The sequence below is a fragment of the Poecile atricapillus genome, chromosome 7 (assembly GCF_030490865.1).
Source record: "Poecile atricapillus isolate bPoeAtr1 chromosome 7, bPoeAtr1.hap1, whole genome shotgun sequence".
Taxonomy (NCBI): Eukaryota; Metazoa; Chordata; class Aves; order Passeriformes; family Paridae; genus Poecile; species Poecile atricapillus.
This window is the reverse complement of record NC_081255.1, coordinates 7932793-7958438: the sequence shown is the minus strand read 5'-3', so window position 1 is coordinate 7958438 and position 25646 is coordinate 7932793. Positions and strand designations below refer to the sequence as shown.

The 25646-nt window shown below is 58.2% G+C and overlaps 2 protein-coding genes and 1 long non-coding RNA gene across 5 annotated transcripts; 1 reads left to right on the top strand and 2 right to left on the bottom strand.

Annotated features, from left to right (window-relative positions):
• The first annotated feature begins 1525 nt into the window (after positions 1 to 1525).
• Positions 1526 to 14458, top strand: STX6 (syntaxin 6). The gene is made up of 8 exons (XM_058843332.1): positions 1526 to 1621; positions 4194 to 4363; positions 4898 to 4992; positions 6689 to 6751; positions 8812 to 8934; positions 10152 to 10258; positions 11747 to 11841; positions 13326 to 14458. Exons 1-8 carry the CDS (start codon positions 1587 to 1589, stop codon positions 13400 to 13402), a joined length of 765 nt encoding a protein of 254 aa, XP_058699315.1. The 5' UTR covers positions 1526 to 1586; the 3' UTR covers positions 13403 to 14458.
• On the bottom strand, positions 6596 to 11740 carry LOC131581261 (uncharacterized). Of its 3 annotated transcripts, XR_009278044.1 has the most exons (6): positions 11477 to 11740; positions 11167 to 11354; positions 9815 to 10241; positions 8132 to 8290; positions 6966 to 7237; positions 6596 to 6731 (listed from the first exon to the last, which is right to left on the bottom strand). It is a non-coding gene; the product is annotated as an uncharacterized LOC131581261 (long non-coding RNA). The 3 variants fall into 3 exon arrangements; XR_009278045.1 differs by lacking the exon at positions 11167 to 11354; XR_009278046.1 differs by lacking the exons at positions 11167 to 11354; positions 11477 to 11740 and adding an exon at positions 10329 to 10477.
• On the bottom strand, positions 13514 to 24929 carry KIAA1614 (KIAA1614 ortholog). The gene is made up of 11 exons (XM_058842820.1): positions 23719 to 24929; positions 22478 to 23065; positions 21884 to 21947; positions 20613 to 20762; positions 18796 to 20025; positions 18589 to 18718; positions 17973 to 18046; positions 17668 to 17908; positions 17186 to 17298; positions 16857 to 17041; positions 13514 to 16560 (listed from the first exon to the last, which is right to left on the bottom strand). Exons 1-11 carry the CDS (start codon positions 24230 to 24232, stop codon positions 16367 to 16369), a joined length of 3483 nt encoding a protein of 1160 aa, XP_058698803.1. The 5' UTR covers positions 24233 to 24929; the 3' UTR covers positions 13514 to 16366.
• Positions 24930 to 25646: the final 717 nt, after the last annotated feature.

Sequence of the window (25646 nt, the reverse complement as noted above, 5' to 3'; positions counted from 1 at the left end):
CTGGGATTGCAAAAGCCGGGTATCCCGTTCCCATGCTGAGGAGGCAGCTCTGCAGACGGGGTTTGTTCCCCTTCCCTGCCTCTGCTCGGGATGCTGGACCACTGGCACCTTTGGGAAGCACAGGCCAGGATGTGCTCTCTGGTTAAAATTTGGGGGATTCCTCCTGGCCAAGCCTCTGCAAAATCAACCCAGGTGGGAGAGAGGCAGGGACATCCCTCTGCTGCTTTCCCAGAGCTCTGCAAGCATCATCCCCCTCCTGCCAGCTGCTGCTCAGCTACTAAAGAGCCCAGAGATTTCAGAGAGGTGGGAATGAGGGCAGAAGGGATCCTCAGCCGGGAATGGACAACATCCAAGGCACACAGAGCTGTTCTCACCCCGCACAAGGCAGGAGGAAGGAAGCGGTGCCTGTGCCTTGCCGGGGCAGGAAGGGCAGCAGGAGCCGAGCAGACTGCCTGTCGCTCCCTCCTGCTTCCTCCCACTCCTGCTGGGAACTCTGCCTGCCTGAGCCGCTCCTGTGGCAGGGACACAGCCCCACAGCGCCAAGCTTTGTGTTTCAGTCCAGGAATCCGGGTGATGGAGGCCGGCTGGCTGGTTTATATGAGGTTTTAAAGTCTGCAAACCCTGTGAGAAGGCAAGAGTTTACTGTCATGGGGTATAAAGCACAAAACTTCTTCCACACAGAAGAGTCTGACGTGAGAAATGCTGCTGCTAACTGCAGGTGTGTGAGGAGATGGTGCTTGAACTCCTTACCTCACTTCCTCCCTTCACTGAGGAGGCTGCTTTTAGTTCTCTAAAATAACAAATCAGTATCTTGAATCCAGGTAACACAAGGAAAGGGACATACACCGCCTTCTGCATGGTCTTGCTGGTGGCACAGTGGTGCTGAGCACGGTGGGCCGTGGTGGGAAGGCATTACAGGGGAAGATGTAACCACCCCTGTCATTATAGGGCTGTTGAGAGCAGGGCACTGGGGAGGGCGATCCTGCATCTCTGTTCAGCCCAGGTGAGACCACATTTGGAGCGCTGTGGGCTCTAAAGAAGGGGTGCCAAGAAGATGGAGCCACACTCTGCTCGGTGGTGCCAACCACCAGGACATGGGAGGCAAGGGGCAGGAACAGATGGACGGAAGTTCCACCTGAAAACAAGGAACTTTTCCACTGTACGAGTGGCCAGGCAGGGGCACAGATTGCCCAGAGGGGTCGCGGAGTCTCCCTCCCTGGAGATATCCCAGACCCGTCTGGACACAGCCCTGCGCCATGTGCTCTGGGATGAGAAGGGAGGCGGCACCAGGTGTCTCGCCGTGCTCCCTTCCGACCTGACCCGTCCTGTGTGTGATTCAGTGGGTGTGAGGGACACCGGGATCCGCAGCGCTGTGGGAAGAGCTGCCCGAGCTTCCCTGGAAGAGCCGGGACAGCGCCCAGACCCCTCAGCCCGCCCCGCCACCGCCATGCTGGGTGACGTCACCCGGCCACGCCCCCTCCCGGCGCGCGCCGGGGGCGTGGCCGGCGGCGGGCGCTGTTGGGGGCGTGGCCTGGCCATGGGGGCGTGGCCTGGCGGCGGCCGTGGCGTGAGGCGGCGGCAGCGCCATGTCGATGGAGGACCCCTTCTTCGTGGTGAAGGGGTGAGCGCCGCGCTCGGCGAGCTCCGCGGCACGGGCAGAGGGACGCGCAGCCGCCCGGGGCCGCCTTCGGGCGCGGAGGAGGGAGGGCACGGCCGCCCCGCAGAGCGGGAGGCCCGCGGAGCGAGGGGCGAGCAGCGGGCGGGGGTCTGGGGGGGGGGGGGAGAAAATGGCGGCCAGGCCCCTCCGTGCTGCTGAGGGGCTGAGCGAGGGCTCCGGGGCCCGTCCGGCGGTGGCGGCCCGGCGCGGGAGGCGCTGAGGTGAGGCGGGCAGGTGCCGGGCCGCGGCCGGGCCTCCCCGGGCTCTGTGAGGGCACCCCCGGGCTCTGTGAGGGCCCCCCCGGGCTCTGTGAGGGCCCCCCCGGGCTCTGTCAGGGCCCTCCCGGCCTTGGCTGCAGGTGCGCCTTGGGGACGGTGGGCAGAGCGGGGCTGGGGACTCGCGGCTGGAGGCCGGAGTGACCGTGGGGAAAGGTGGAGAGGAGCAGGGAGCAAGCTGTGGGACAAACAATGGCCATGAGAGGAAGCCTGCAGAGAAGAGGCTGAACGCAGGGAAATACCAGCTAAAGGTGACTAAAGGAAAATTGTCATTAATGGGGTGAAAGGAGCTCTGTTGGAGCAACTGGAGAGGGTCCGCTGGAGGCCACAAAGATAATTTGGGGTCTGGAGCATCTCTCTGGTGAGGAGCTGAGCCTGTTTAGTCCAGAGAAGACTCAGAGGATCTCATCAATGCATATAAATATTTCTAAAGGGTGTCAGGAGGATGGTGCCAGACCCTTTGCAGCAACAGGACACAGAGCAATGGCCATAAACTAAAATACAAGAAGTTCCAGCTCAACATGAAGAAGAACTTCTTTAGAATGAGGGAGGCAGAGCACTGGAGAAGGCTTCCTAGGGGGGTCATGGAGTTTGCTGGAGACATTCCTAACCCCTCTGGAGGTATCCCTGTGTCCCCTGCTCTAGCTGATGGTGCCTTGACAGGGGGTTTGGACTGGGTGATCCATGAAGGTGCCTTCCAACCCCAGCAATTCTATGATTCTGTGAAAGCAGCTCAATCACTAAACACTGCCCTGGGGCCACCTTCAGCTTGTGCTGGGGTCTTCTGCCTCGTGTCACAGTGAAACAGCCCTGAGGAGCATCAGAGGGGCTCTTGGGGGGGTGTTTGGGAGAGCCATGTGGGAACAGGGAAGTGTGGGAAGGGATATTGGTGCAGACAGGGAAATGGAATCCCTCTACCAGGTTGAACTCATGCTAAGAGGAAAGTGTAGGAGTCGCCATGGGTGGGGAACAAGCGTCCTGTCAAACTTTCCAGAGATGTTCCCGCAGCGTGCAGGGAAGGGCAGGGAGGGGAAAGGGGATGTGCTGCCACACCCAGAGTTAATTATTACCTGGCAGGTCAGAGGGGCTGGTGGTGGTGGTGTAGCCACCAGAGTTGCTGTTAGCAACTTAGGTGACTGTAACTCCTCCCTTCAGAGGACATCCAGCTCTGCTTTACATTCTTGCTGCTGGGGACTTCCACAAGTGTGCTCAGATGAAAAAAAAAAACAAAACAACAAACAAAACCAAAACTTGTGCTGGCAAGTAGAGGAGGGAATGAAGTTTTCCAGAGCCTCAGTGCAGGCTGCTGACTTTGGGCCACTCAGCGTGGCAGACTTGGAGCTGTAGGCGTGTGAGGAGAGGAGGGACATGCATCAGAGTGCTGAGAAACTGCAGCTTAGACAGCAACTGGAGGAGTTCTGGCCCTGGAGGAATTTAGAGAGCTGCAGTCCTGGCACCTCAGTTCATCTGCCCTGGATCTGCCCCGTTTTCCTTCACAGGGGGGAAACATCTGGCTGCTGTGTGCAAGGCTCATGGTCACCATGGCCTCCTTGGACACCAGCACAGTCTGATCTCGTCTCCCTTCCTAATCACAGCTTCCTGTGAACCTGAGGGAGCAGTTCACATTTTGGGACTGCAGGATTTGTAAATGCAGATAACCACAGTGAGAGTCTGTGACCCAAATTTACAAACCTGCTCGCCCCAAACCGGAGCTGTCAGCAGTGCCTTTCCCTGCTGTGAATGCACTCATCTCCAAAAGAGCTTAGAGCAGCAGAAAAAACTTGTGTTTCCTAAACCAGTGTAGCAGGGCTGTGTATTTTTTTAAATGCTGAATTAAAATAAACAGTGCTGCACTCAACAATCTGCCTGGCTGTGGTGTGGGGACAGTTCCTGTAACTCTGTGTGCCCTTGGGGTATCTTACATAGGTAGTTAAGGGCCTTGAGAGGAAAACTGTTGAGAGAGGAATGCAAAGCAAGGATTGCCAAACATCTGCCTTGTTCAGACCCTCTGCCCTGGCTTGCCTGGGTGACACTCAGCAGCTTCCCCTGAAGAAATAGGTCCCTTCATGAGTAACTTCATGCTGCAGCAAGGTACAGGGCAAATCCTTATTTTACAAAATAAACACAGAGTTGGAAGGAAGGATGTTTGGGAGGAAGCTGTGGCATCCCTGCTCAGCTGGACACAGGGCTGTCCCAGTGTCACTGCTGCAGGGCAGCTGATGATAATTCATGGCTTCTTTCCACTCTCCTGCCGGCTGCAGGGAGGTGCAGAAAGCTGTGAACACTGCCCAGGGGCTCTTCCAGAGGTGGACAGAGCTCTTGCAAGATCCCTCCATCGCCACAAGAGAAGAAATCGACTGGACCACTAATGAGCTCAGGAACAACCTGCGGAGCATCGAGTGGGACCTGGAAGACTTGGATGAAACCATTAATATCCTTTTTGTAGTTGCAGTTCCCAAGTTGTACTGAATAGCCAAATCCTAATTACTCTTTGCAAAAATCAGGACTGTTTGGGATTGAATTTTGGGTTCACATCAGCTTTTCTCAAATTGCAAATGAGAAATTAAGTTAAGGATTTTTGTTTCCCTTTTTGCAAGGTATATTCTAAGATGCTTTGTTCTAGAAAGCCTATTGTGTTGTGTGAATCTGGATTTCTGTGGAGTCAGTTTGTTCTCTAGGCTGGCTTCCAGAAATACTCCTTTTCCCTTGTGTTCCTCTGAGTGCTCCTGAAAACGCTGCGCAGCATCACAGAACCAAAAAAAAACCGCAGAAAAGAGAAACCTTGCGCGTGCGCTGCACGGCACATTCCTGCCATGCCTCCTTTTCCATCCAGTGTGCTGTACTTTGCTAATCAGATTTTGGGAACAGGCACAACACAGTGGCCACTTGGCACGCTCAGGGTTTGTGTATCTGTGTGTGTGTGTACCCAACTCCGCTTCCGGGGACTCCTTGACTCGGTGCCCAGGCATTGTCGAGGCAAACCCGCGGAAATTCAACCTCGATGCCACGGAGCTGGGGATCCGCAAAGCCTTCATCACCAGCACACGGCAGGTGGTCAGGGTAAGGAACCTGCCCTTGGGCTCAGGGCCTGGGGAAGGCGTGGGGGGCATTAGGTGGTTAAAAAAGGAAAGCTTGGGGCTGTTCTGTGCTGGACTGGAGAGCAGAGAATAAACCTCCTACCTGCTGAGTCTCAGGCTTCCCCGTGTGTTCCCTCCTGGAGCTGCCCAGAAGGGTTTGGGGGTGCAGGTGCCCCACGGAATTCCCTCCTTTTATGCTGCTGACCCTTGAACTCTTGACACTGCTGTGGCAACAGCGAGCTGGGAGCCTGTGGTAACGGGAGGAAGAGTGAAGACCCATCTGCAATGTGGAGCCTCCCTTCAGGGCTGAGGAAAATCGTGAATGTCTGGTTTTCAGCAACAGGGAGACCACTTTGAACACTGACAGATGGTTAAAGCCTGGTGTCATTGACATGGTGACTTCAACCTCCTACTCCTGCAGAATAGTCCAAACAAACCACTGGATTTATTTTTAACTTGAGGAAGATTTTCTTTTTTTTTAGTTTAAGCTTACACTTGAGAAGCAAAAAGGGGATTTTAACAACTTGGAAGTAACAAATAGAGAAGAATCATCTTTCCAAAAGCTTCAGTGCCTGGTAACAAACTACTGGTTAGGAAGTTTTCTGTCTATTAATAGCTACACTGAATTTCTGCTGCCCCTTATGACTCTGATGTTCCTGCTCAACAGAATGGACTGGTGTGGCTGGCAGCAAGCCTGTTACCCTACCTGCAGTCCTGTGGTCTGGATACAGTTCCTAAGGCTTGCTGCCTGGGAACTGATCCCAAAACCACACTGGCCCCAGGTAGCAGGCATATGTTTGCTGCCTTGCCCTCGGTGTAGTCCATTCCCTAATGGGCAGGATCAGGCAAGCCTGCTCTCTGGTCCTCCATTCCTTGCTGAAAAAATGCTGGCTAGTGGGTTTTAGAGCAGTGTCTCCCACTGGGAAATGAAATTTGTAAGTGGCCCTGTGCAGCTGATTTCCAGTTTCCACGGGGGAATTTGTGATGCCCTGCAACCAGCGAGAATTAACCAGGTGGGATGTGGTGCTGCTCTTTGGTGATGTGTGGCACATCTCTGAACAGTAAAACACACGCATGAATGCTCTGATGGCATCAGAACTCTGCTGGTGGATCAGCCCCTGCAAGGTGATGTTGACTACTTGCTAATTTATGAGAACTAGGTTATGTTACATTGTGATGGAGAGCCTTCTGTGCTTAGTGACCTTCTGCAGGAGCTCCAAAGAAAAAATTAATTGGTAGGAGAGAAGATATCTTCTCTGATACAGTCAGAGAAGATGGCCACAGAACAGGAAATCTACCTCATACTACAGAGTATTAAAGCAGATGCAGTTGGGAATAAATCACAGGAGGTTATTGGCTTCAGGGCCTTGACAAACACTTCCTTACATTCTGTCAGTGGGAACATGAGTTTATTTTACAAATCAAAGTAGTTCTGGTTGTACTGGAGCAAAATGAGTAGTAAATGAAGAATATTTTCAAAATATCCCAATGCTGTTGATTCCAGTGTTAGTATAACAATGAAACTTTCTACAGTGTGTTTCTAGACTCTGAAAGAAAATACCCCTTCCCTCATTCCCCTTGTGGAAGCCTTGGTGGGTGTAGACAGTCCTGTAGCACCTGAATCTGCCCGTCACCTCAGATCCAATGCTCACATGCTGCTTCTTTTGTTGAACAAACAGGACATGAAGGATCAGATGTCAAACTCTTCCATGCAAGCACTGGCTGAAAGAAAAAACAGGCAGGTGAGAACCAGAACCATGTACATCTGCTAAAGTGTACATCCTGTCTGGAGTCCATCCTCTTACAAACCTTTGGTGTGGGAAGGGGCTTGCATGCTGCAGCCAAGCTGTGTTTGAGCCGTGTCCATTTGGCTGCTCTGGGAAAGCTGGTTCTCACAGACACGTTGCTGCCAGCCTCTCCCAAGCCTGTCACTCAGAGCAGTAAGTCAGCATTCACCATCTGTCTCTGTCTTCAGAGCTGGTTGTGTACAACTGTCAGCATTGCATCATGCCATGGAAAGGGAAATCTCCCTCCTCCTCCTCCTCCTCCTCCTCCTCCTCCTCAAGGGGGGAACCAGCTCAGAATACATGTCAATGAATGTAATCCTGTGCTCTGCTGGATTTAGGAGCCAAGATGGTGCAATATCCTTTCATGCAGCTGCTTCTCGTAATAGCCATGTAAGAAGATGGAAGGAGCTCGAGGAGTCTCATGTTGTCTGCACTTGTAATCTAAGGAATAGAAATAGATGCAGCTTGTGCTCCATCCTGGCTGATGGGGAGGCTGTAAGGAGATCCTGGAGCTGACTTCCAGACCCACTCCAGTAAAAGTGCTTCATACAGTTAATTGTCTGCACTGCATCAGCCTTACCACACGTGGCAAAAAAACAACAAACTGAGAAGCACAGAGCTCATTCCTGAGCTTGTCACAGGGCTAATTGACGTGCTTGGGGAACACTCGCAGCAGCAAAGTCCCTGACACTCATGCTTAAACAAGTCTGTAGCTTTCCCTGCAATTTGCTGCTTTCTTTTGCATGAGGTTCCTGATAGCTGCAGGAGACCATATGGCCCAGCTCACACAGCGACATCTGGTCAGGAAAACTGACTTCCCCTTGCTGCCTTCCTCTCCCTTCCCAGCCCCTCGCCTTCATTCCAGACTGCAAGTGCTGGGCTTTGTGTCTGAGGGGCTGGCTAGCAGTGACCTGACCCTCACAGCCCAGCCTGGCCAACAGGCCCTTTCTATTGAAGCTGCAGGCAAAGCTAGTGCACTGCATTAAATAAAAAGGAGCTGCTTTTGCCACAAACTGAAGGGATCAGGAGCTTGCTCAGTGTCTCGGGGGCAGACAAAGCCAGATGTCCTGCTGGCTTCTTCCTGCATGGTCAATCTGTCAGCTTTCCTCACCCCTCCTTGAACCTTAAAAGTCAGATGAACCATAGAGACCATCTTGTTTGCAGCCTGACAGAGCAGCCTGGTCATTGTCTTGCTGTTCTTCACAAATACTCAGTCATTCCATCCTGCCCACAGCCTGGAGCTGCAGGATGGTCTCGTTACAAGTCAGCCCGGCTTCCACACTGGAAGGCAGAGTCCCTAACCCTTTCCTAGTATTGCAGCATTCAGTTTCTTACCTGCAAGTCATGTTTATTCTTCAGCTTGAGTTATTCCCTTTTCAGGAACCAGACATACTTGGCTGGAAAGCCACATCTGTGCAGGCTTTGCTCAAGTTTCTCTGTTCAGGTTGTAGGGCAGGCAGCGAGGGTAACTTTGTATGCTGGCAGCTGAAGAGCCTGGATTATAGAACATAAGCATACAGCACTGCTCTGGTTATATATTGCATTATTTTACTGTCAGCTCAACTGGTTAAGTACTTTATCCAGACCCTCTTAAGCCCCTGTCATTAGCAGCAGTGTGCTCAGTTGGAGCTGTACATCTGTTAACACAATATATCCGGACACTTCCCAGCTCACATGTCCTAGCACACAGTGCTGCCTCTTGAGCAGGCCTCTGCCAGCCCTTTGTGCTGTGCAGGCCTCCTGCACGCACTGTCAGTCGGCCACACTCCAGCTCTCCTGCTGCTGGAGAGGCATCTCTGCAATTCCAGGCTGCAGAGACTTCCCAGGCTGGCATTTTGGCTCTGTGGTGGTTTAGTTCATGACAGCACTTTGGCTGAGTAGCAGCAGAGCAGAAGGAAAGGGATGCTGTGTGCATGTCTACATGAGGGTTGCCTCGTGTGCCTTCCTACCTCACCCTGTAGACGGGCTGTGAGCAGACACAAGGGTGTTGCTAAGAGCTCTCTACATCTGTTCAGGCACTCCTAGGAGAGAGTGGGAGTCAGAGTTGGAGCTCTGGACCTGACAAATACAGCCGTCTGGACCGGGAGCTGCAATTAGCAAATTCACATTTCATCGAGGAGCAGCAAGCTCAACAACAGGTAAGGCAGCTGGCATCACAGACTAAATAGCTTTGCTTGCCAAATGGATGCCAGGGGGACTGGCTCCAGGAGCCTGACATTCCTCCTCTTCGCTTGTGGCATGTGTTTGTGCATGCATTTCCTGTGCAGCACAGCTTTGGGTGATCTGACACAAAGTTTTTAACCCTGGAGGTGTGGGGCTTCTGCTGCGTTTAGGACGCGGTCAGAACAATCTGGAAGATGTAGTACACTAAGATTTAATAGTACAAGGATTGCTGAAATCCTTGGAAGAGTAGAAACACTGCAAAAAGAAAAGTTGTCTTATGCAACTTCCCCTGGTTAAAAAATGTTTGGTGTTGTTTGTGTGGATCTCCCATCAGAACAGGCTGGGAGCAGGAGCACGCGCCTGCTTCCTTTTCCTGCTTTTGTCACCGTGAGATTAGTGAGAAAGGCTGTGTGAGGGCTTGGGAGAACCCCTGGTGAGGCACTTCCCAGCTGCACTTCCCAGCTGACACGGGAGTTTGCCTGGAGAAGTGCCCAGGCCGGGCACAGACTGGAGAACTACAGGGCCTTGACTCAGGCAGTGACTCTGAGGTGGCAAACTCCGCTAAAGCTCCTGACCCGTGGTGCTATCTCGGCTTCTAGATACGTTTTACCTACTGACTCCAGGGAGATAAATAGCTTCAGAAATAGGTAACTAGGGTAAAGCTAATCCTTAGCGTGACTGTGTCCTGAAAATGACTTAAAACAGCAGGAGACTTACTCCTTTGGCACATTCAGAGCCAGGCTGGCTATTTTTAGCTGTAGAAGCTGCAACAGCCTTCTGCTTGCATTAACCCTGTGTTAGCTGCAGCACATTCCAGGTGGCATTTCCCAGACACAGCATCCCTGGCCTGCTTACCTTGCCAAGGGTTTAGATGACCAGCTCTTGGAGCTTTGAAAAGTCACTTCAGCTGTGTGTGTAGCGTGGATGACCTCAGGCTGGATTTACAGGGATGTCTGGAGGCTGCAGCCTGCTGTGCCATGGGGACACTGTGCCGTGGAGGCTTTCCCTTGGCTGTCTCCTCTCCAGCATTTCTTGGGAATGCAGTCCTCATTCCTGGTGGCTTAGGTCTGAGCCCAGGCCTCACAGCTGATGCTGGCTGAGCAGCAAGTGCCTGTCCACTGGCTGGGCTGGCTCCAACCCAGCTATAGGCAGCAGATCTGTAATTGCCCGTTTCCCTTCTCTTTGGCCCCAGCTGATTGTGGAGCAGCAGGATGAGCAGTTGGAGCTGGTCTCTGGCAGCATCGGGGTGCTGAAGAACATGTCCCAGCGCATTGGCGGGGAGCTGGAAGAGCAAGCAGTGTAAGTGTGAGACATGTGGCAAAAACTTGGCATGGGGCTGGCTGCAACATGGCTGTATGTCCTCACACACCTATCTCAGCCTCTGGTACAGCCTGGAATTTTCACTGGTCCCTCAGGCACCCTCTCCCTGACAGCTTGTGGAAAGCATTTTGCACTGCAGTCTGCAAGGATCCAACTGCAACCTCTTTCCTTTAGAAGTCATCTAGGGCAGGTTTAACTGCCACCTTACCTTTCCTCCTCTGCTTTTCACATGCTTCCCCTCAGGCAGCCAGCAGATGAGGGAAGGAGGTGCTGTGCAATGCAGATACTGGCCACTTCTCCCCTCTACAGGGTTTTGTGCTGCCCCTGGACGGCTGCTGGGGCCAGGAGCTGAAACAGCACAGAGCTGCTCTTCATCACTGAGGTTAAAAATAACCCTCACCCACGCAAAGGGTTAAAGGGCAGCTTGAAAAGTCATTTTGCATCCATCCATTTACATATAAATTAGATTTCTTTCCCAGTTCTTGTCCTTTGCAAACAAGTTCCCAGTTGTGCAGGCTAACAGCTATGCTTCCAGAAAGGCTTGAAGGGTTCATGGCTAAAACCCCCTCCTTGTCTGGCTGGTAGGAGTCTGGAGGGCCATGTCCCTTGTGAAGTGATTTCATCTTTGATGGAGAGGAGGAACTTTCAACCTGCCTCCTGTGTGAAGTTATGCAGCATGAAAATCCTCTGCTCTCACAGAGGAAATTAGTGTGGTGTGTCTGTTTCTAGATCATCACTTGCTAGATTATGCTCATAACTACCACAGTGAGGTTTTCCCCACTGAATGAAGGTTTAACAAGTGCCCTGGCACTCCAGATGAAGAAGTGTGTCCTTTTAAATGCATTAAGCTTTAAAGTCCCACTGGCTGGAGACAATTGGATTGGTACCTTGACTCTGGATGCGCACTGGCATTGACAAAGCATGGATTCAGGAAGGCTTTCAGATTCATTACAGTCATTGTGTGGAGGAAGTAAAAGGGTAACTTCCATGCAGAGCTTGAAAAGCACCTTAAAAGCAACTGCAGATCTCATTCCCACTTGATCCATGACTGAAACAAGATTTTAAACTGCAAGCCCTGAACAAGAGAAGAGATTTAAAGTCCAGGCTGACGTAGATCTAACCAGTCTCTGCTAATCACAGATTATAAATGAGACTTTCCTTTTGTAAGGAGGAAGCCCACACCCCCCCTCTCCTCACCTTGCAGATGTGTGCAGAGTTCAGCTACAAACACACAGGGAGGATCTGCCTGGCAGGAATCCCGAGTTACTTCCCACCAAAGCAGAGTTTCTGTTTCAGCAGGTTTTCTCCCCTCCCTTGGATGCTTCCAGGAGAGGAGAGGAGGCCACATTCATTTTGGCTGCCAAGGTGTGACACTCTGCTCACATCAGTGTTTTGATCCATGTGTGTGAGCAGAACCCCCAAGGCACATGCCACGTTCTGACCAGTGCCCCACTTCTGTGTCCTCAGGATGCTGGATGACTTCTCCCACGAGTTAGACAGCACTCAGTCGCGCCTTGATAACGTCATGAAGAAGCTCGCCAAAGTGTCTCACATGACAAGTGGTAGGTCCTGGGAAGTGGGATCCAGTCCTGGAAAGGGAGAGACAAGCCCTTGGAACTTCAGGCTGGGACACTGTGCTCCCACCCACCCCGCCCAGGGGAGGGAGGGAGCAGCTCTCAGTTCTTGAAAGAAGGAGAAGGCAAAAGGCTTCCAAGCCCGGCAGCTGCTCCTGCCCAGACACTGCTCTGCTGCCTGTCCCTTGCCTTTGTTTTATTTACAGATGCCTTTCTATTTATGCTGCTACTGCTGGGAAAATCCCCCTCTAGCTGGTGGGAGGGGGAGCTCTGCAGCCTCCTGCTCTGCTGCAGTTTCCCAGGCTGCCTGTGGAACAAAAGCTGTCAAGGTGTCATTAAACACCGGCCACCGTGTGTGGCTTCCCCGAATCAGAATGCCTGCGGCAATCCCCTTCCCAAATCCCACCTGCCCTGAGGCTGCTGGCGCCTGCAGGCCTGTTGTTGGTCACATCTCTCTCAGTTGGTAGAGGAAAGAGCTGAATTCTGTGCTGAACCCACAGAAAAGTCCTTATAAGGCTGTGGGCAGAGCAAACAGGAAGCCTGGCCTGGCTGCTGGGAAGTCCCGTGGTGCCGGCTGTCTCTGAGCGTGGCACCGTGCCCAGCCAGCGCCTCCTCCAGCACCCCTCTCCCCTGGGTGCTCAGGACCTTGGGAAGGCAGCATCCTGGCAGGAGGAAAAGCATTCCCACTCTGCTGGATTAGGCTGTCTGAGGGATTTATGAGATGGTGGGAATACAGCCCTAGAGAGACCTCTTGGAGTGCTGACAGTGCTCTTGGGGTCACCAGTAGCTCAGCAGCAGCACAACCATGGGTGAACCGTGCCTCTGCCCTTTCCTCTGGGAAAACCCATGGATTTCTGCACTGTTTCTGAGTGTTGTGAAAGAGCATTTCTGCTGGAATCACCTATGCCAGCGAGGGCAGGAGGGCTTTTTCTGGGGTAGTGATGTGCCTAGGAGTTGAGGGGGTGCCCTGTCCCCACTGCTGCATCATCCTCACTCAGAGGTGATGTGGTGTTGAGCCAACGAGGTGTAAAGATGTCCAGGGAAACCTGATTCCTGGCCCTGTCCTAAGGGAAGCCGCCACAATCTCTTCCTGGCAGAGTTCCTCAGGGCAGCTTTCACTGGATCCCTTCTTGTTTCTCTGGCAAACACTTAACTCCATGAATGAACAGCAAACACAGCAGCTCTCTGCTTGTTCCTCCCAACTGCTTTTGAGCCAGCTTTTCAAAGCTGTTTGAACTTGGTTGGGCAGAAGCCTCAGAATTCCCACAGCTGTTCCCAAACCCCAATGTATCCTGGAGGAGAATGCCTCACTGCAATATACAGTACCACAGCCTTTCTCCCACAGGAACTGTCGTTCTGGCTTTTTGTGGCTTAAGCTTGAATTTGGTTCCTAGCAGTACATGAAGAAAAATGCTCCCCCAGTATTCCTTCTGCACTAAAGCAGGAAGACTGATGCTTCCTTTTCTTTCCAGATCGACGGCAGTGGTGTGCAATTGTTGTCCTCTTCGTCATCTTGCTAGTGGTGCTCATCCTGTTTTTTGTCCTGTGATGACAAAAACTGAACTTCCTGGGACGCCCCCTCCCCGCCCCCTCGCCCCGGCAGCGCGGGGAAATGAAACTCTCCCCGTTTCCGTCCGCCCACAGAGATCCCCAGCTCTCACCATCCTCCTCCAAGGACTGCGGCTCGGCTGCGCCGGCATCTCCCCTGGCCCCGGGGCGAGGGGGTGGAGGGCTGGAGCCGCCTCCTCCCCTGCTGCGGTGCACTCTGGACCCGGGCTCCGGGTCTGGACCCACGGAGCTGGAGGGGGACCCGAGCCCCGCACTCCCACGCGGTGCAGGTAGGAGCCGGTGGGAGGTGGACACAGAGCAGCGAGCCCTGGGGAGGAATTACTGAATTCACTGAGCATTACAAACTGCATTGCCAGTGCCAGCCCCAAGCATTACTGGGAAGGGTGAAACCCTCCGAGCTACGGCAAGGGAGGGGAGCCCTGGCCCTGCTCCCCCTGCCCCTCCCTGCTTCCTGTGGGCGGGCTCTGTAGCACCAATTCACTGCCAAGAGAGAGAGCACGGTGAGTCCTACCAGAGCTTCCCTACCCCCTGCAGTGGGCAGAGGGCAGAGCTGTAGGGTTTTGTGTCCTGCCATCAGCCACCCAGGCCCCGTCAGACACCCCAGAGCTTCAACCCTGGGGTGCTGCACACCGAACGCTGGCAATCAGCCGTGAGCCAGAGAGGAAGAGTCTTGAAGCTTTTGAACTTGCCTCCCTCATTATACAGGCCTCTAAAGCTCATTGACTGATGCTTTCTTTGCCCTTGTATAACTGAGTCACTGCTTCTGTTTAACAGCTGCTTCCCTTTGGCAAGTGATTTGTCAGGTCTAAAATAACTTATTTTTTTTAAGAAAAAAAAAAACTTTAAAGATTTTTTTGATGAGCATTAGAGCCGTGTTCTCTCTGTGGGTGCACAACACACAGGATCAGAGGAACAGTGCTCAGTGATGTATTTTAAGTGTATATGAACTTGTAAATAGGATGTCTGAATTTTTCCCAACCCCTATTTTTTGGACACCTCTGTTGTAAGCAACCAAAAGGCAGGAGATTGATAGCTAGATCATGTTTGTGTATTCCTTCCCAGTCCTTTTGTTACCTCCCAGTTGTTTGTCTCAAAGTAGCCAGATGGGCAGTCCCAAATCTGTGGTGATAAAAGCTCACCTGGGAGTGTCACTGGTGAGGAACAGGCAGAGGGGCCATGCTGCCAGCACCGACTGTGGGATAGGGGGTGACTTGAGGAAAGCAAAAATGGTTTCTTACTCCAGTCTGCTCCCATATTTTAAGTTGCAAACATGAAAAGACTCAGCACAGGCTGGCTTATGGCTCCCAGATGGGGCTGGGGGAGGAAGTTAATTGGCACTGACGCAAAGACTTCTGCTGAAATTGCAAATCACCCCCAAAATCATCCTCCCCCCCCGCCCGCCTCAGAATCTTGCCACCGGACGGCTTTACCTCCGGGACTGAACACTCCTCCCCCCGGCTTGGTGGCTCCCTGCGAGGTCTGCGTGGCCCCCCTGTCCCTCCCGCAGACGCTGGATGCTCAGCCGGCGGCTCCGTGCCTTCCGCAGCCGGGCGGGGCTGGACGGAGCCTCCCCGCCCGCCCGGGTGCTCGTCTGTAACGCACACGTGGTGCCTCGGCGCCCACCCGCACTCGTGATTCGAGTAGCTCCTTATCCTTGCAGAGCATCCCTGCGGGGATGGGTGCTGTTTGCTTTCCAAGGCTGGCTGTAGCGGTGTCTGTGGCACTCCGTGGGTCTGTACCTCTCCAAGAGCAGCTTCCCGGGAGCGCGGGTCTGGGCAGGGAGCGGGGCTCGCTGCCGGTGTTTGCACACCTCTGATCCCCGCGTTACTTGCAGCGTGGTTGTGCATCCTTCGGGAACGATTCCCATGCAGGACTGCTCCTTTGGTAGTCCAGACGGTGGCCCAGCTGCTGACATCACCACAAGCCACCCGAGTGTCTCTGCTCCCTTTCCCCGTACACATTTGCTTTTCTGTCGCTGGTGGTGCCCCTCCCTTTAACACTAAATAAAGGTGCAGCAGCGTAGATCTCCGCTCCTTCTTGCCTGACTCTTGCTCCCGGGACAAGCTCAGGGTCTGCTGGCACCAGGGAGTGGGAAGAGCTCTCCCACCAGCGTTTGCCAGGCATCACCTTCCTGGTTTTTGAGGCATAAGCAGCATCTGCAGTTTCTGGGGTCACCTCAGCATTGTGGGCAGCTGTGCCCAGCTGTGAGGTTGCTGCAGACAGCTGTACCCAGATGTGGGGCACCACTGTGCAGAGGGCAGCCGTTGCTGCCATGCCACTGCTGCTGGAGACAGTCATTCCAAGGACGTGTTTTGCCTTCCATGGCTGGAAAAAAGAATCCCAAAAAATCCCCAAGGAGCCCTGCAGGTGGCTGAGCCCCCTGTCTGCCTGCCCAGGGCCCCCCCTGCATGGTCAGCAGGTGGTTGGTGGAGCAGCAGGGCCATGAGAAAAGAAGAAGCAAAGGCCTCAGGGCCACAAGTACCACCCCAGCCCCTCCATGCCACAAGCCAAGGGCATTGTTTTGTTATTGCAGAGATGTATTTTTCAGTTTGAAATAATTTAAAAGAACCTCAGCAGCCCTCCAGCACAAGGTGGCAGTGCTGGCAGGAAGCCCTCTGTCTCCTGGGGTCACAGATGGGGTGTCCCCATGCTGGTCATGCCCAGCAGGACAGACCCACCCAGCTCTGTTGGGGCCAGGCTGTCCCCTGTCCCCCACACTTAGGCAGCTCCTAGAGATTCTGAGGTGTCCTTGGTCCCACACTCTGTCCTAGGGGGACAAGGAGAGCCACCTGCCCCCACTGCTGTGGAGCCGGGCAGGTCCTGGCACTGTGAGGCAGCTTGGTCCATGCCACACCATCCTGGGACATCACTGGGACATCGTCCTTCTCCCGTCACTGGGACAGCCTCCTGCTCCCTCCAGCCCTTCGCAGGAGCCGTGCCAGGGCTACCGCGGCGCGGGGCGGTGCCGGAGCACGCGCAGGGCCAGGGTGTCCGCCTGGAGCAGCAGCTGGCGGATTCGGGCCAGCCCCAGCCCCGAGACGGCCGCGCCGTTGACCTGCAGGATCTCGTCCCCCACGCCCAGGAGCCCCGCGTAGAGCTTGGCTGTGCCAGCATCTGCCATCTCCTGCACGTAGACACCTGAGGAGGGAACAGGGATGGCTGAGAGCCCTTCCTGCCCCGGAGTGCCCAGGGGCTGCACAGAAACAAACCTGTGACAAACAGCCTTTGTCCCAAGCCGAGTGCTGACGGACACGCTGGATTGCGCGTGGGCAAAGCCACGCGTGGCAGCGTCCCCCCACCCTCGTCACCTCTCTGGGGCTCAGCAGCAGTGGAGCAACCCCCTCCACCCGTGCCCAAGCTCGCCCCCGGGGTGGGACCAGAGCCACCCTGGAGGGACCGTGGTGTGCCAAAGCTTTGGGATGGTCCCACAACACCTGTGTCGGGCCGGCCGTGTCCGGAGGTGACGGAGAACCCGAAGGCGCCGTCGGGGGGTCGCTGCAGCTCCAGCTGGCTGGTGCCATCAGGGAAGACCTCGACCACGCGCCCCACCGCGCGCAGCTGGCCGGGCGCCCCGATGTCCTCCACGCTCAGCGAGCGCTGCGGCCCTGAGCCCCCCTTCCTGTGGGGAGAGGGAAGATGGGTGAGTGGGGACCAGGGAAGCTGCTGGAGAGCGGGTGATGCAGCCCCCGGCTGCACTGAGCCACCACAGCACCCCAGAACAGCCTTCCTGGGCACCGCAGGGATGTGCCAGGCCACATCCTACCTGTCAGCCGTGGTCTGGGGCAGGAGGTAGGCGCTGGCACGGGGTGCCTTGCCCAGCTGGGGATGCAGGCTCTGGATAGAGGCAGCTTTTTGGGGCTGGCAGAAGGGTGACACCTGGTGAGAAACACCTGGCTGAGATGGGGACAAACATTGTGCTTCACCCACTGATGTGCCAAGGGAGTGAAGGAACTTGGGACATCCCACCCCGCTGGAGCACTCCCCAACTCACTGCTGAGGAGGGACGAGTGTATCTGCTCTTCCACTGCCCCTCCTCTCTCCCTCCTTCCCCTTCCACTTCCCAGTTGGCTCCAGGCTTTTCAAACCCAACAGGTTTGGGGTGGCATATCCCCCCACACCCCTCCAGGACCGCCCGAGCCATAAATCCATACTGGGGAATACTTCATCCCAGCCCAGCATCCTTTCCCTTGTGCCACCCCTGTCTCCCTGTGAGCACTCCCCGCATGGGGCAGTGTCCAAGCTCACCAGCTGCAGGGACTGCAGGGACGGTGACTTCTTGACGCTGGGGCCGCCCGGCGGGGAGCCTCCGGGGGCCGGGAGCTGCTCCATGCTGTAGCAGCGGAAGCGGCCCAGGCGCTGCTTGGTGCTCTGGCTCAGGCTGCACAGGAGCTTCTTCAGCCCCGACGCCGAAGCGCTGCTGCCCTTGCGGCTCACGGGCCGCCCCGGCTCCCTGGGTGGAGAGGCGTGGTGGTCACACACGGCGTGTCTGGGGCGGCAGCAGGACCTGCAGCGGCCTCTGGGCTGGGGCTGCATCCTGCACCCACCTTCACAGCCCTGAGAGCTGCAGCACGGTGAGATTGAGGTGCACGGTGAGATCGGGGTGCATTGGTGAGATCGGGGTGCACTGATGAGATCGGGGTGCATTGGTGAGATTGGGGTGCATTGGTGAGATCGGGGGCAGCCGCCTCCCCGCAGCAGTGACCCCGCACACGCACCTTTGTCACTACCCAAAGTGACCCGAAGGGCTCCCTCCGTTTTCTCTGTCACTCCAGGGGTTTAACACCCCTCAGAAGTCCCCTGCTCTGCCCCAAGGGATCACATCCTGCCCATGGGCTCAGAGGACCCAGCACCACTTTGGAACTCTCCTGCCAGGCTGGACGTGCAGTGCCAGGCACGGGGCTGGCGGGATCGCCTGATTTTCCTCAAAAGAGGAGAACCCGACACCAGTGAAACGCCTCTCCCATCTGCTCTAACACCCCTGGCAGAACCAGCTGTGGTGAAACGCAACTCTCCCAACCCACAGCAAGGCACGGGCACATTGTATCCCCCGTATTGTGGTTTCTGGGAGGTTTTTGGAGCCGGGGAGCTCAGCCCAGCAGCATCCTGCAGTGTCCCGGAGGGATGCTCAGGGCTGCGCGGTTTGGGAAGCCACGGCCGCTCACTCACCCGTGTGCCGCACTCCCGGCTGGGTGCGGCTGGGGCTGCGCTCCCGGCATCCCGGCACCTTCCCCCGCAGGATGAGCAGCCTCCGAGGGCACGGGGGTGACAGGGCTGGCAGCGGGGTGTGACAGTGTCCCTGCAACCAACAGTGAGACAGTCACACGCCTGTTCCATTGGGGACCCCCCCTGGCACCCCACGCGTGGGTCCCTTACCTCCGCCCGTCCCCGGCGCGTCCTGCCCGTGGGTGTTGTTGCAATTGTTGGTGGACAAGGCACGGAGGGGGCTCCCCGGGAGCCACCTGGGGCTGCAGAGACCCCGCCGCTCGGCTGGCCGGGCCGTGCCCCCGGGCTGCGGAGGGGAGGCGCTGCCAGCACCCGGCTCGGGGCCCGGGACTCCTTGGCTCGGCGCCTGGCGGCTGCCGCCGGAGAACAGGGCTTTCCTGCAAGGCACCTGGGCGCAGGCCTTCTTGGTAGGGGGGGGGAGCAGGGACGTGGGTGCCCGGAATGGGGGTGCTGGTCCTCAGCTGCGAGTAAGGCTCCAGGGGCTCGCTGGGCTCATGCGGGGGGCGAGTTGTGTTTCCCACTCCCTTGCTGCCCCCCGGATGCCGATGGTGCTCCCCATCTTCCCAGCCGCTGGTTCTTCCCGGTGCTGGGGGGCAAACAGGCCCCGGCCCCGAGTGCCCATCCTCGGGGCCACCGCTGGCCACACACGGCCCCTTCCTGGCCCTCGCCTCCGGCTGCGGGGCAGCACGGGGAGTTCTGTGCCCCCGAGCCCGGGGGTCGCGGTGCCCCCGCAGGTGGGGGCTGCGGGGTCCCGCCTCCTCGCTGTCCGTCCGGCAGCCGTCGGAGGTGTCGGTGCTCTCCAGGGCCGAGTCCACCTCGTCAATGTAGGTGACATCCCCGATGTAGGTCTCCTTGATCTTCTCGGTGTGGATGCGCTGCCGGGAGGGCAGGATCCACAGCGGGGACCCTCCGGGGCCCAGCGGCCTGATCTTAGGCTCTGTCTGTGCAGCGCTCGGCCCCCTGCTCCCCCCCGGGACGCTTCTTTGTGCCGCAGGGCTACTTTTGGCCACGTCGGTGGCAGCTTGCTGGTCCGTGCCCCGGCCGGCGGCAGCACCGAGGAAGGAGCCGCAGGCGCTGCACTTGCCCCCGGCTACGAGGTCGCCAGTGCGGGCTTTGGGCTGGCCAGCGCCGTCCCCCGGCTGCCTGCTGCCGGCCGGCTCCGGCGAGCCGAGCGCCGAGCCCAGCGCCCGCCGGTGCCGCAGCTGCAGCCGCTCCAGGTACCGCACCTCGGCGTCCCGGGCCGACTCGTCCTCGAAGCGGACACGGGATGGGGACGGTCCCCGCGGCCGCCGCGGCCGCCCGCAGCTCGACTCCCCGCTGGACGAGTCGCTCAGGCTCCCGCCGTCCCGCGGGGCGACGCTCGGCCTTCCGCTGGGCTCCCTGCCGTGGGGACAGACAGACGGACGCGGGCGAGCTGCAGGGGCTGCTCGGCAACCCTGGGAAAGCAGGTCGGGAGGGGGAAAACCCAGTGCAAAAGATGGGGCGAGGAGGAAAGTCCGCCCGCTTCTCCCTGCCTGTGTACGGCCCTGCTTCCCTCCGGCCTGAAGCCGAAATCCGGAGAGGCTGCGGCACCTCCCTCCTGCCACGGCTCGACCTCCATCACCCCTTCCCTGCCCCGAGGTGTGTGGTTAATCATTCCAGGAACGCCACATCGCACATGACCTGGCACACACGGCCAGACGCCGCCGTGGTCCAGCCTCCAGCAGCGAGTCTCACCCGGGAAAACATTCCCCATGGGCTGGGAAACGCCATCCTCCCGCCCCTGACACTTCCGTGCCATCACAAAACACAACCAAACGCGTCCCGAACGCCGCCGCAAAGAGCTCGGGGGCATCCGCGCTGCGAGGCTGCACCGTGCGCGCAGCGGGGTCGGATCCCGGCTCCGAACACACCCTGCACGCCGTGTCCGTGCCCCAAACCCGGCTGCAGGCCTGGCAGCGCCGCGGGGGAAGGAAGGAGGCACTGACCTGGGCTGCGGGACGGCGGAGGGGAGGAGGAGGATGTCGTGGCTGGCGCGCAGGGGGTTCGTCCGAGCCTTCATGCGGGCGCGCTGCAGCAGCTGCTTGGCCTGCTCGTGCCGCGGGCTCAGCTCCAGCTCCTGCCCGGCGACAAAGGCCCTGCGGCCCCGCAGCGGGCAGGGGGATTAGGAAAAAATAACAGGGATTAGACGTGCTTTAACAGTGACGACGAGGCTGCTCTGCCCAGGGAAAACGGGGCTCGGCTGCCATTCATGGGCGGGCCGGCTGCCGCGCCGGGGGGTGGCCGGGCGGGCACCCCTCATCTCCCGGCACCAGGAGAGACTTTAGGGGCGGGCTCAGCACCCGCACAGCTCGGGCACAGGCTGAGCCGAGGCAGCGCTTTGTGCCACGGGCATCCCGGAGGTGGGAAAGGGAAAGCGGGGTAGGCGCTACTTCCCATCCCCACCGGTGTCAATCCCGCGGCGCTGGGGGGGCAGGTTTGGGGTGACCCCCCTGACCTGATTATCTTGCTGCCTTCCCTTCCTTGCAGGGGGGTCTTTCCCCGCACCCCCAGCCCCCTCTGAGTGCAGGGTGAGGGACCCGTCAGCTCTCCCTGCTGCAGCACTGCCTTCCCGCTTGGGCATGGCCCTAATCCTCCTGATTAAAATAATCAGCTCAGGCAGTCTCTTCGGGAAGCCTGGCCTTAACCTCTTCAGCGCAGCACGGTGGGCACACGCTGCCCCTGCCCCAGCAGCACCGTGGGAGGCCCAGCCTTCCCCCAGGCTTTGGCTGCCCTGCTCACAGGAGGTGCTGCACCCCCGGCTCTGCCTTGCACCCCCCATCACTGATCCAGCTGCCAGAGCAGAGCAGAGCCAGTGACCACAATACTGGGGGGGGTCTTTCCCCACTCACTGTTCTACCTACACAGCCCCCAGCCTCTCAGCTGCCTATGCCACATCCTTATTTTTAGTCCGTACCTCTAAGGTTTTTCATTAGTCCAACAAGATTACACACTCCTGCCGCCTCGATCCTCTTAAGCACCTGGAGCAAATTTCTGTCCCATCCTCTTCCCCAGTTCCCTTCCTGGCCTGGCGTCGTGGCAGGGACACCCAGCTCCTGTCCCTTGTCACACTGAAGCATTGCTGGGGCCCAGCCACGCTCCCTCACCAGCTGCCCCACAGCCCTTCCCTGGAGCTGCTTCAAAGGGTGCCTTTAAAATACAACCCTGGGGAGTGGGAAAGAGGGAAATGTCCATTTCTGCCACACTGGGACTGACCTACCTGCAGCCCTCAGCGTCCTGCAGCGAAACCCCTGAGTCCCAGTCCCCATCGCTCGCTGGCATCTCTGAAATGCAGGACAGGGAAAGGCATTAGCCTGGTTGGATGGGAGCCCCCATCCTCTTGATAGCACCTCCCATATATCCCATCCCAACACCCTACACAGGGCTCTCCCAGATGTCTGGCTCTGGGAGAGCCCAAAGGGGTGGAACAGCACCTGGCTGTAGGTGTGGGACTGAGGCCATGGGGCCATGGGGTCACTGGGGCAGATGCTATCAAAGGAGAAATTAACTCTCTTTTCTGGTGGCAGCTTGCAAAGGGACAGTGATGCCCCCAGACCTGGTGTGTCCAAGAAACTGAGTTTCTTGCTTTTAGCAGTGAAATTCCTCACCACGACGCCAGACGGGACTGACTGGTATCACCCAGAGCATCTCCTGAGCATCTCCGACATCCCGCTGAAGGGGGTGGGACAGCCCTGGGGTGTGAGGCAGCAGGAAGACTGGAGGCTCGCCCTGAGGACTCCCGTCATCCCAAAGGTTTTCCCTCCCACTTCCCCGCGCTGTCCTGAAAGAGCCACCACCTTCCCAAAATACACACCGGGTGCGGCAAGGCCCAGCACCTCCTGCAGCAGCCGCCGGTTCCTCTCCACCCGCTCAGCCAGCGAGAGCCTCTCCCAGCTCCCCGCCCTGGGGGGGGACACGGAGGGACGCCCCCGGTCCCGCAGCGGGTTCTCTTCATCCAGGGAGGGTCTCTCATGGAGGGAGGCAGAGCGCCAGGACCTACTGCCCTTGTCCGGGGCATCCCTGGGTGCCGGGAGCCTCCAGAGCCCCGGGGTTCCGGCTCGGGGTGCCGGGGCGCTGCCCGGAGCGGGCTCCCCTCCATCCAGCAGCCCGTCCGTCAGGTACGTGCGGAGCTGAGCCCGCGGCTCCCCCGCTGCCACCTCCGCCCCCGCCTTCCCCCGCCGGGCCCGCGGCTTCTTGGGCGAGGGGCGCTCGGGGGCGGCTGCGGGGGTCCCCGGCCGCCCGCCCCGCTTCTCCTTTAGCGCTTTCACCTTGCCCTCCAGGACGGCGTGGGGGCCGCGGGCGGGCTCGGGGCGCTCCGGGCTGCGGCCGCCGCTCTGGCTGAGCTGCCTGGGGGGCCGCGGCAGGCGCCGCGCATCAGCGGGAGGGCTCCTCTCCATGAGTCCTGCGGGGACAGAAGTCAGGACATGAGCCCTGCACTGCCCTCCCCGGCACCCACCCTGCGGCTTCCACTAAAGGCATCAGCCCCGCCTGCCTCGGGGCGATGCTACCGGCGTGTGCCTGGAGAGGGAGGGGACAGGGAGGTGACACGAGGCCACCCAGAGCACCGACACTGTGCCGGTATCAGCGGGGAGCAGGGGGAACGGGGCGGCACCGAGGGATCGCTGGTTCCCCAAAGCCCGAGGCCAGGGGCTGGGCAGGAGCGCGGGTGCCCACCCAGCAAGAAGGAACCGGAGGGAATTGAACCTTTCTGAGCTAAACCAGGCCCCAAAACCTCCGCAGAGCAGAAATCCTTCCCGGCCACAACTCTCCGAAGGTGCCCGGACAGACGCCAGCCCCTGCTCCGCCCCGGCCCCCGGGGCCACACGTGGCACTCGTCCTGCGTCCGCCTCGCCGTCCCGGCGGCTCCCAGGTGCCTCCTGCACCCCGCGGGGAGCATCCTGTCCCCGTGGTACCCCCGGAGGAGCCTCCCCCGCGGCCGGGGCTGCAGGAGCATCCCCGTGACACCCCCCGGTCCCCATCGCCGCCCCGCAGCCCCTCACTGCCCCAGGCTGAGTGGGACGGGGCCACGGGCGGGATGAGAGGGGCTGTTCTTACCCCCGGAGCAGCATCGGGAGAGGGCTGGGAAGAAGGAGAAGAAAGCGGAAGAAGGGAAGGAAGCAGGGGAGGGAAAAAAGAAATTAAAAAAAAAAAACGGCCAAACCAGCAAATCCCGGCCCCTCCAGCCGAGCCTGAGCTCAGCCGCTTGGCTGGGCCGTGGGGCCGTGGCTGGCCCTGCCTCCCGCCCCGGCCTCCTCCTCCTCCTCCTCCTCCTCTCCGCGCACCCCACGCCGGGGCACCGGGCCAAAGCCGGCCCCGGTCCCCGCCACGCCGGGGGTGACCCCGAGCTGCCACCCCGGCACCTCCACGGGAGGGAAAGCCGGGACGGAGCGATGCCGGCTGCCGTGGCCCTCTCAGGAATCTCCTTTGTCTGGGCTGCGGCTTGGGAAGGCGGCGGAGCCTCCCCGGGTGCCGAGAGGGGCTGTCCCGCACCCGCGGGATGGGAACGCTGCTCCCGGGGGATTTCTCCAGCAGCAGAGCCCGCCTGCTCTCGGCACCTTCCTGTGAGCATCACACTCGTGCAGCTGTGCTAAACTCTGCTTTCCGGAGACCGGATCCTGCGTGGACCCACGGCGAGTCAGGGCCGTGACATTTCCAGGCAGGAGGGCGGTGGGAGCCGAGCTCGGTGCATCCACACACATCCCTGCCCTAAAACCCGGCATGCGACCCGTGCCTGCTCCCCGAGCACCAAAACCCCCCCCTCCTGCCCCTCCTCGAGGGTCCCGGGTGGGCAGCGCTTACCTGGAGGTGCCAGGGCTGCCGTGCCCGGGGGCACCAGGGCTCTGAGGGGGCCCGGGGCGTCCCGGCCCCGCTCCGGCTGCCGCTTTAAGCTGTGGCTTTTGATATTCGTGATTGGTTTCATAATCCCGATCAAAAGGAAATCACCAGGATTATGAAATTGTTTTAATCCTCCTGGCTCTGGCCGCACCGGCCCCTGCCAGCACGAGCAGCAAGAAAATCACTTTTATCTTCTTAAAATGTCCCCGGCCACCCTGGTGGGCCCCCATCACAGCCAAACCTGAGCCCAAGGGCTTCCTCCCCCATGGGAGCTGACAACAGGGGTGATTCCATGGGGGACAGACCGAGCATCTTCCCTTGGCTGCTTCCAGGCAGGAAGGGCCAGCCGAGCTTTGTGTGGAAGAGCCCAGGGCAGAGGGACCATCCTCACCCTGTCCCCCAGCCCTGGGCTCCAACCTCCCCTGTGACCCATCCTTACCTGCAAGCCATTCCAAAAAGGGATCCTGGCTCCTTTGCCTGGGCTGTGGAGGTGACACACGCCCGGGAGATGTCCCCATCGAGCTGGGGTGAGGTGCCAAAGCAGGGGCAGCAGGAGGGCTCCTGCCACCAGCCAGGGAATGCCAGCAGGGAGCCGTGGCTGGGATTAAAGCTCCGGGAAGCGGCTGCTGTGAGCAGCGACAGGCTTAGAGCGATTTCACTGGGCTCTCTTCTGGAGGGAGATTGATTGCAAGAGGCAATGAAGAGATTTAAAGAGCAAAATAAAAGCACAGACCCCAAACAACCCTGGGCTTGGCTGCTCAGCCTCTGGTCACCCACTGTGCCGGCAGGACACCACCTTGGACCGGAGATCGGCTGGAAAGAGGCAACCAAAGGCTCCCCAAAGGACCACGAGCCTTTGGCCAGCACAGCACAGTCTGGGCAGGAGGAGCTCCTGGCACGTTGGGTGTGAGCCCCTCTGCCCACCTCCACCTCCTCCCAGGACATGGATGTCCTCCACCTCCAGCGACATCCCACGGCTCCCGAGAGCAGCAGGAGCCAACGCTCCATGCGTGGATGCAGCACAGGGGTGGCACTTGGGAAGACACACACACAGACCAGGGACAAAAGAGCCATCAGATCATTGGAAAACAAAGAGCTTGTAATAATGAAAAAAGGGACAGATTTCGTAACCAATCACTTTTTCCTTT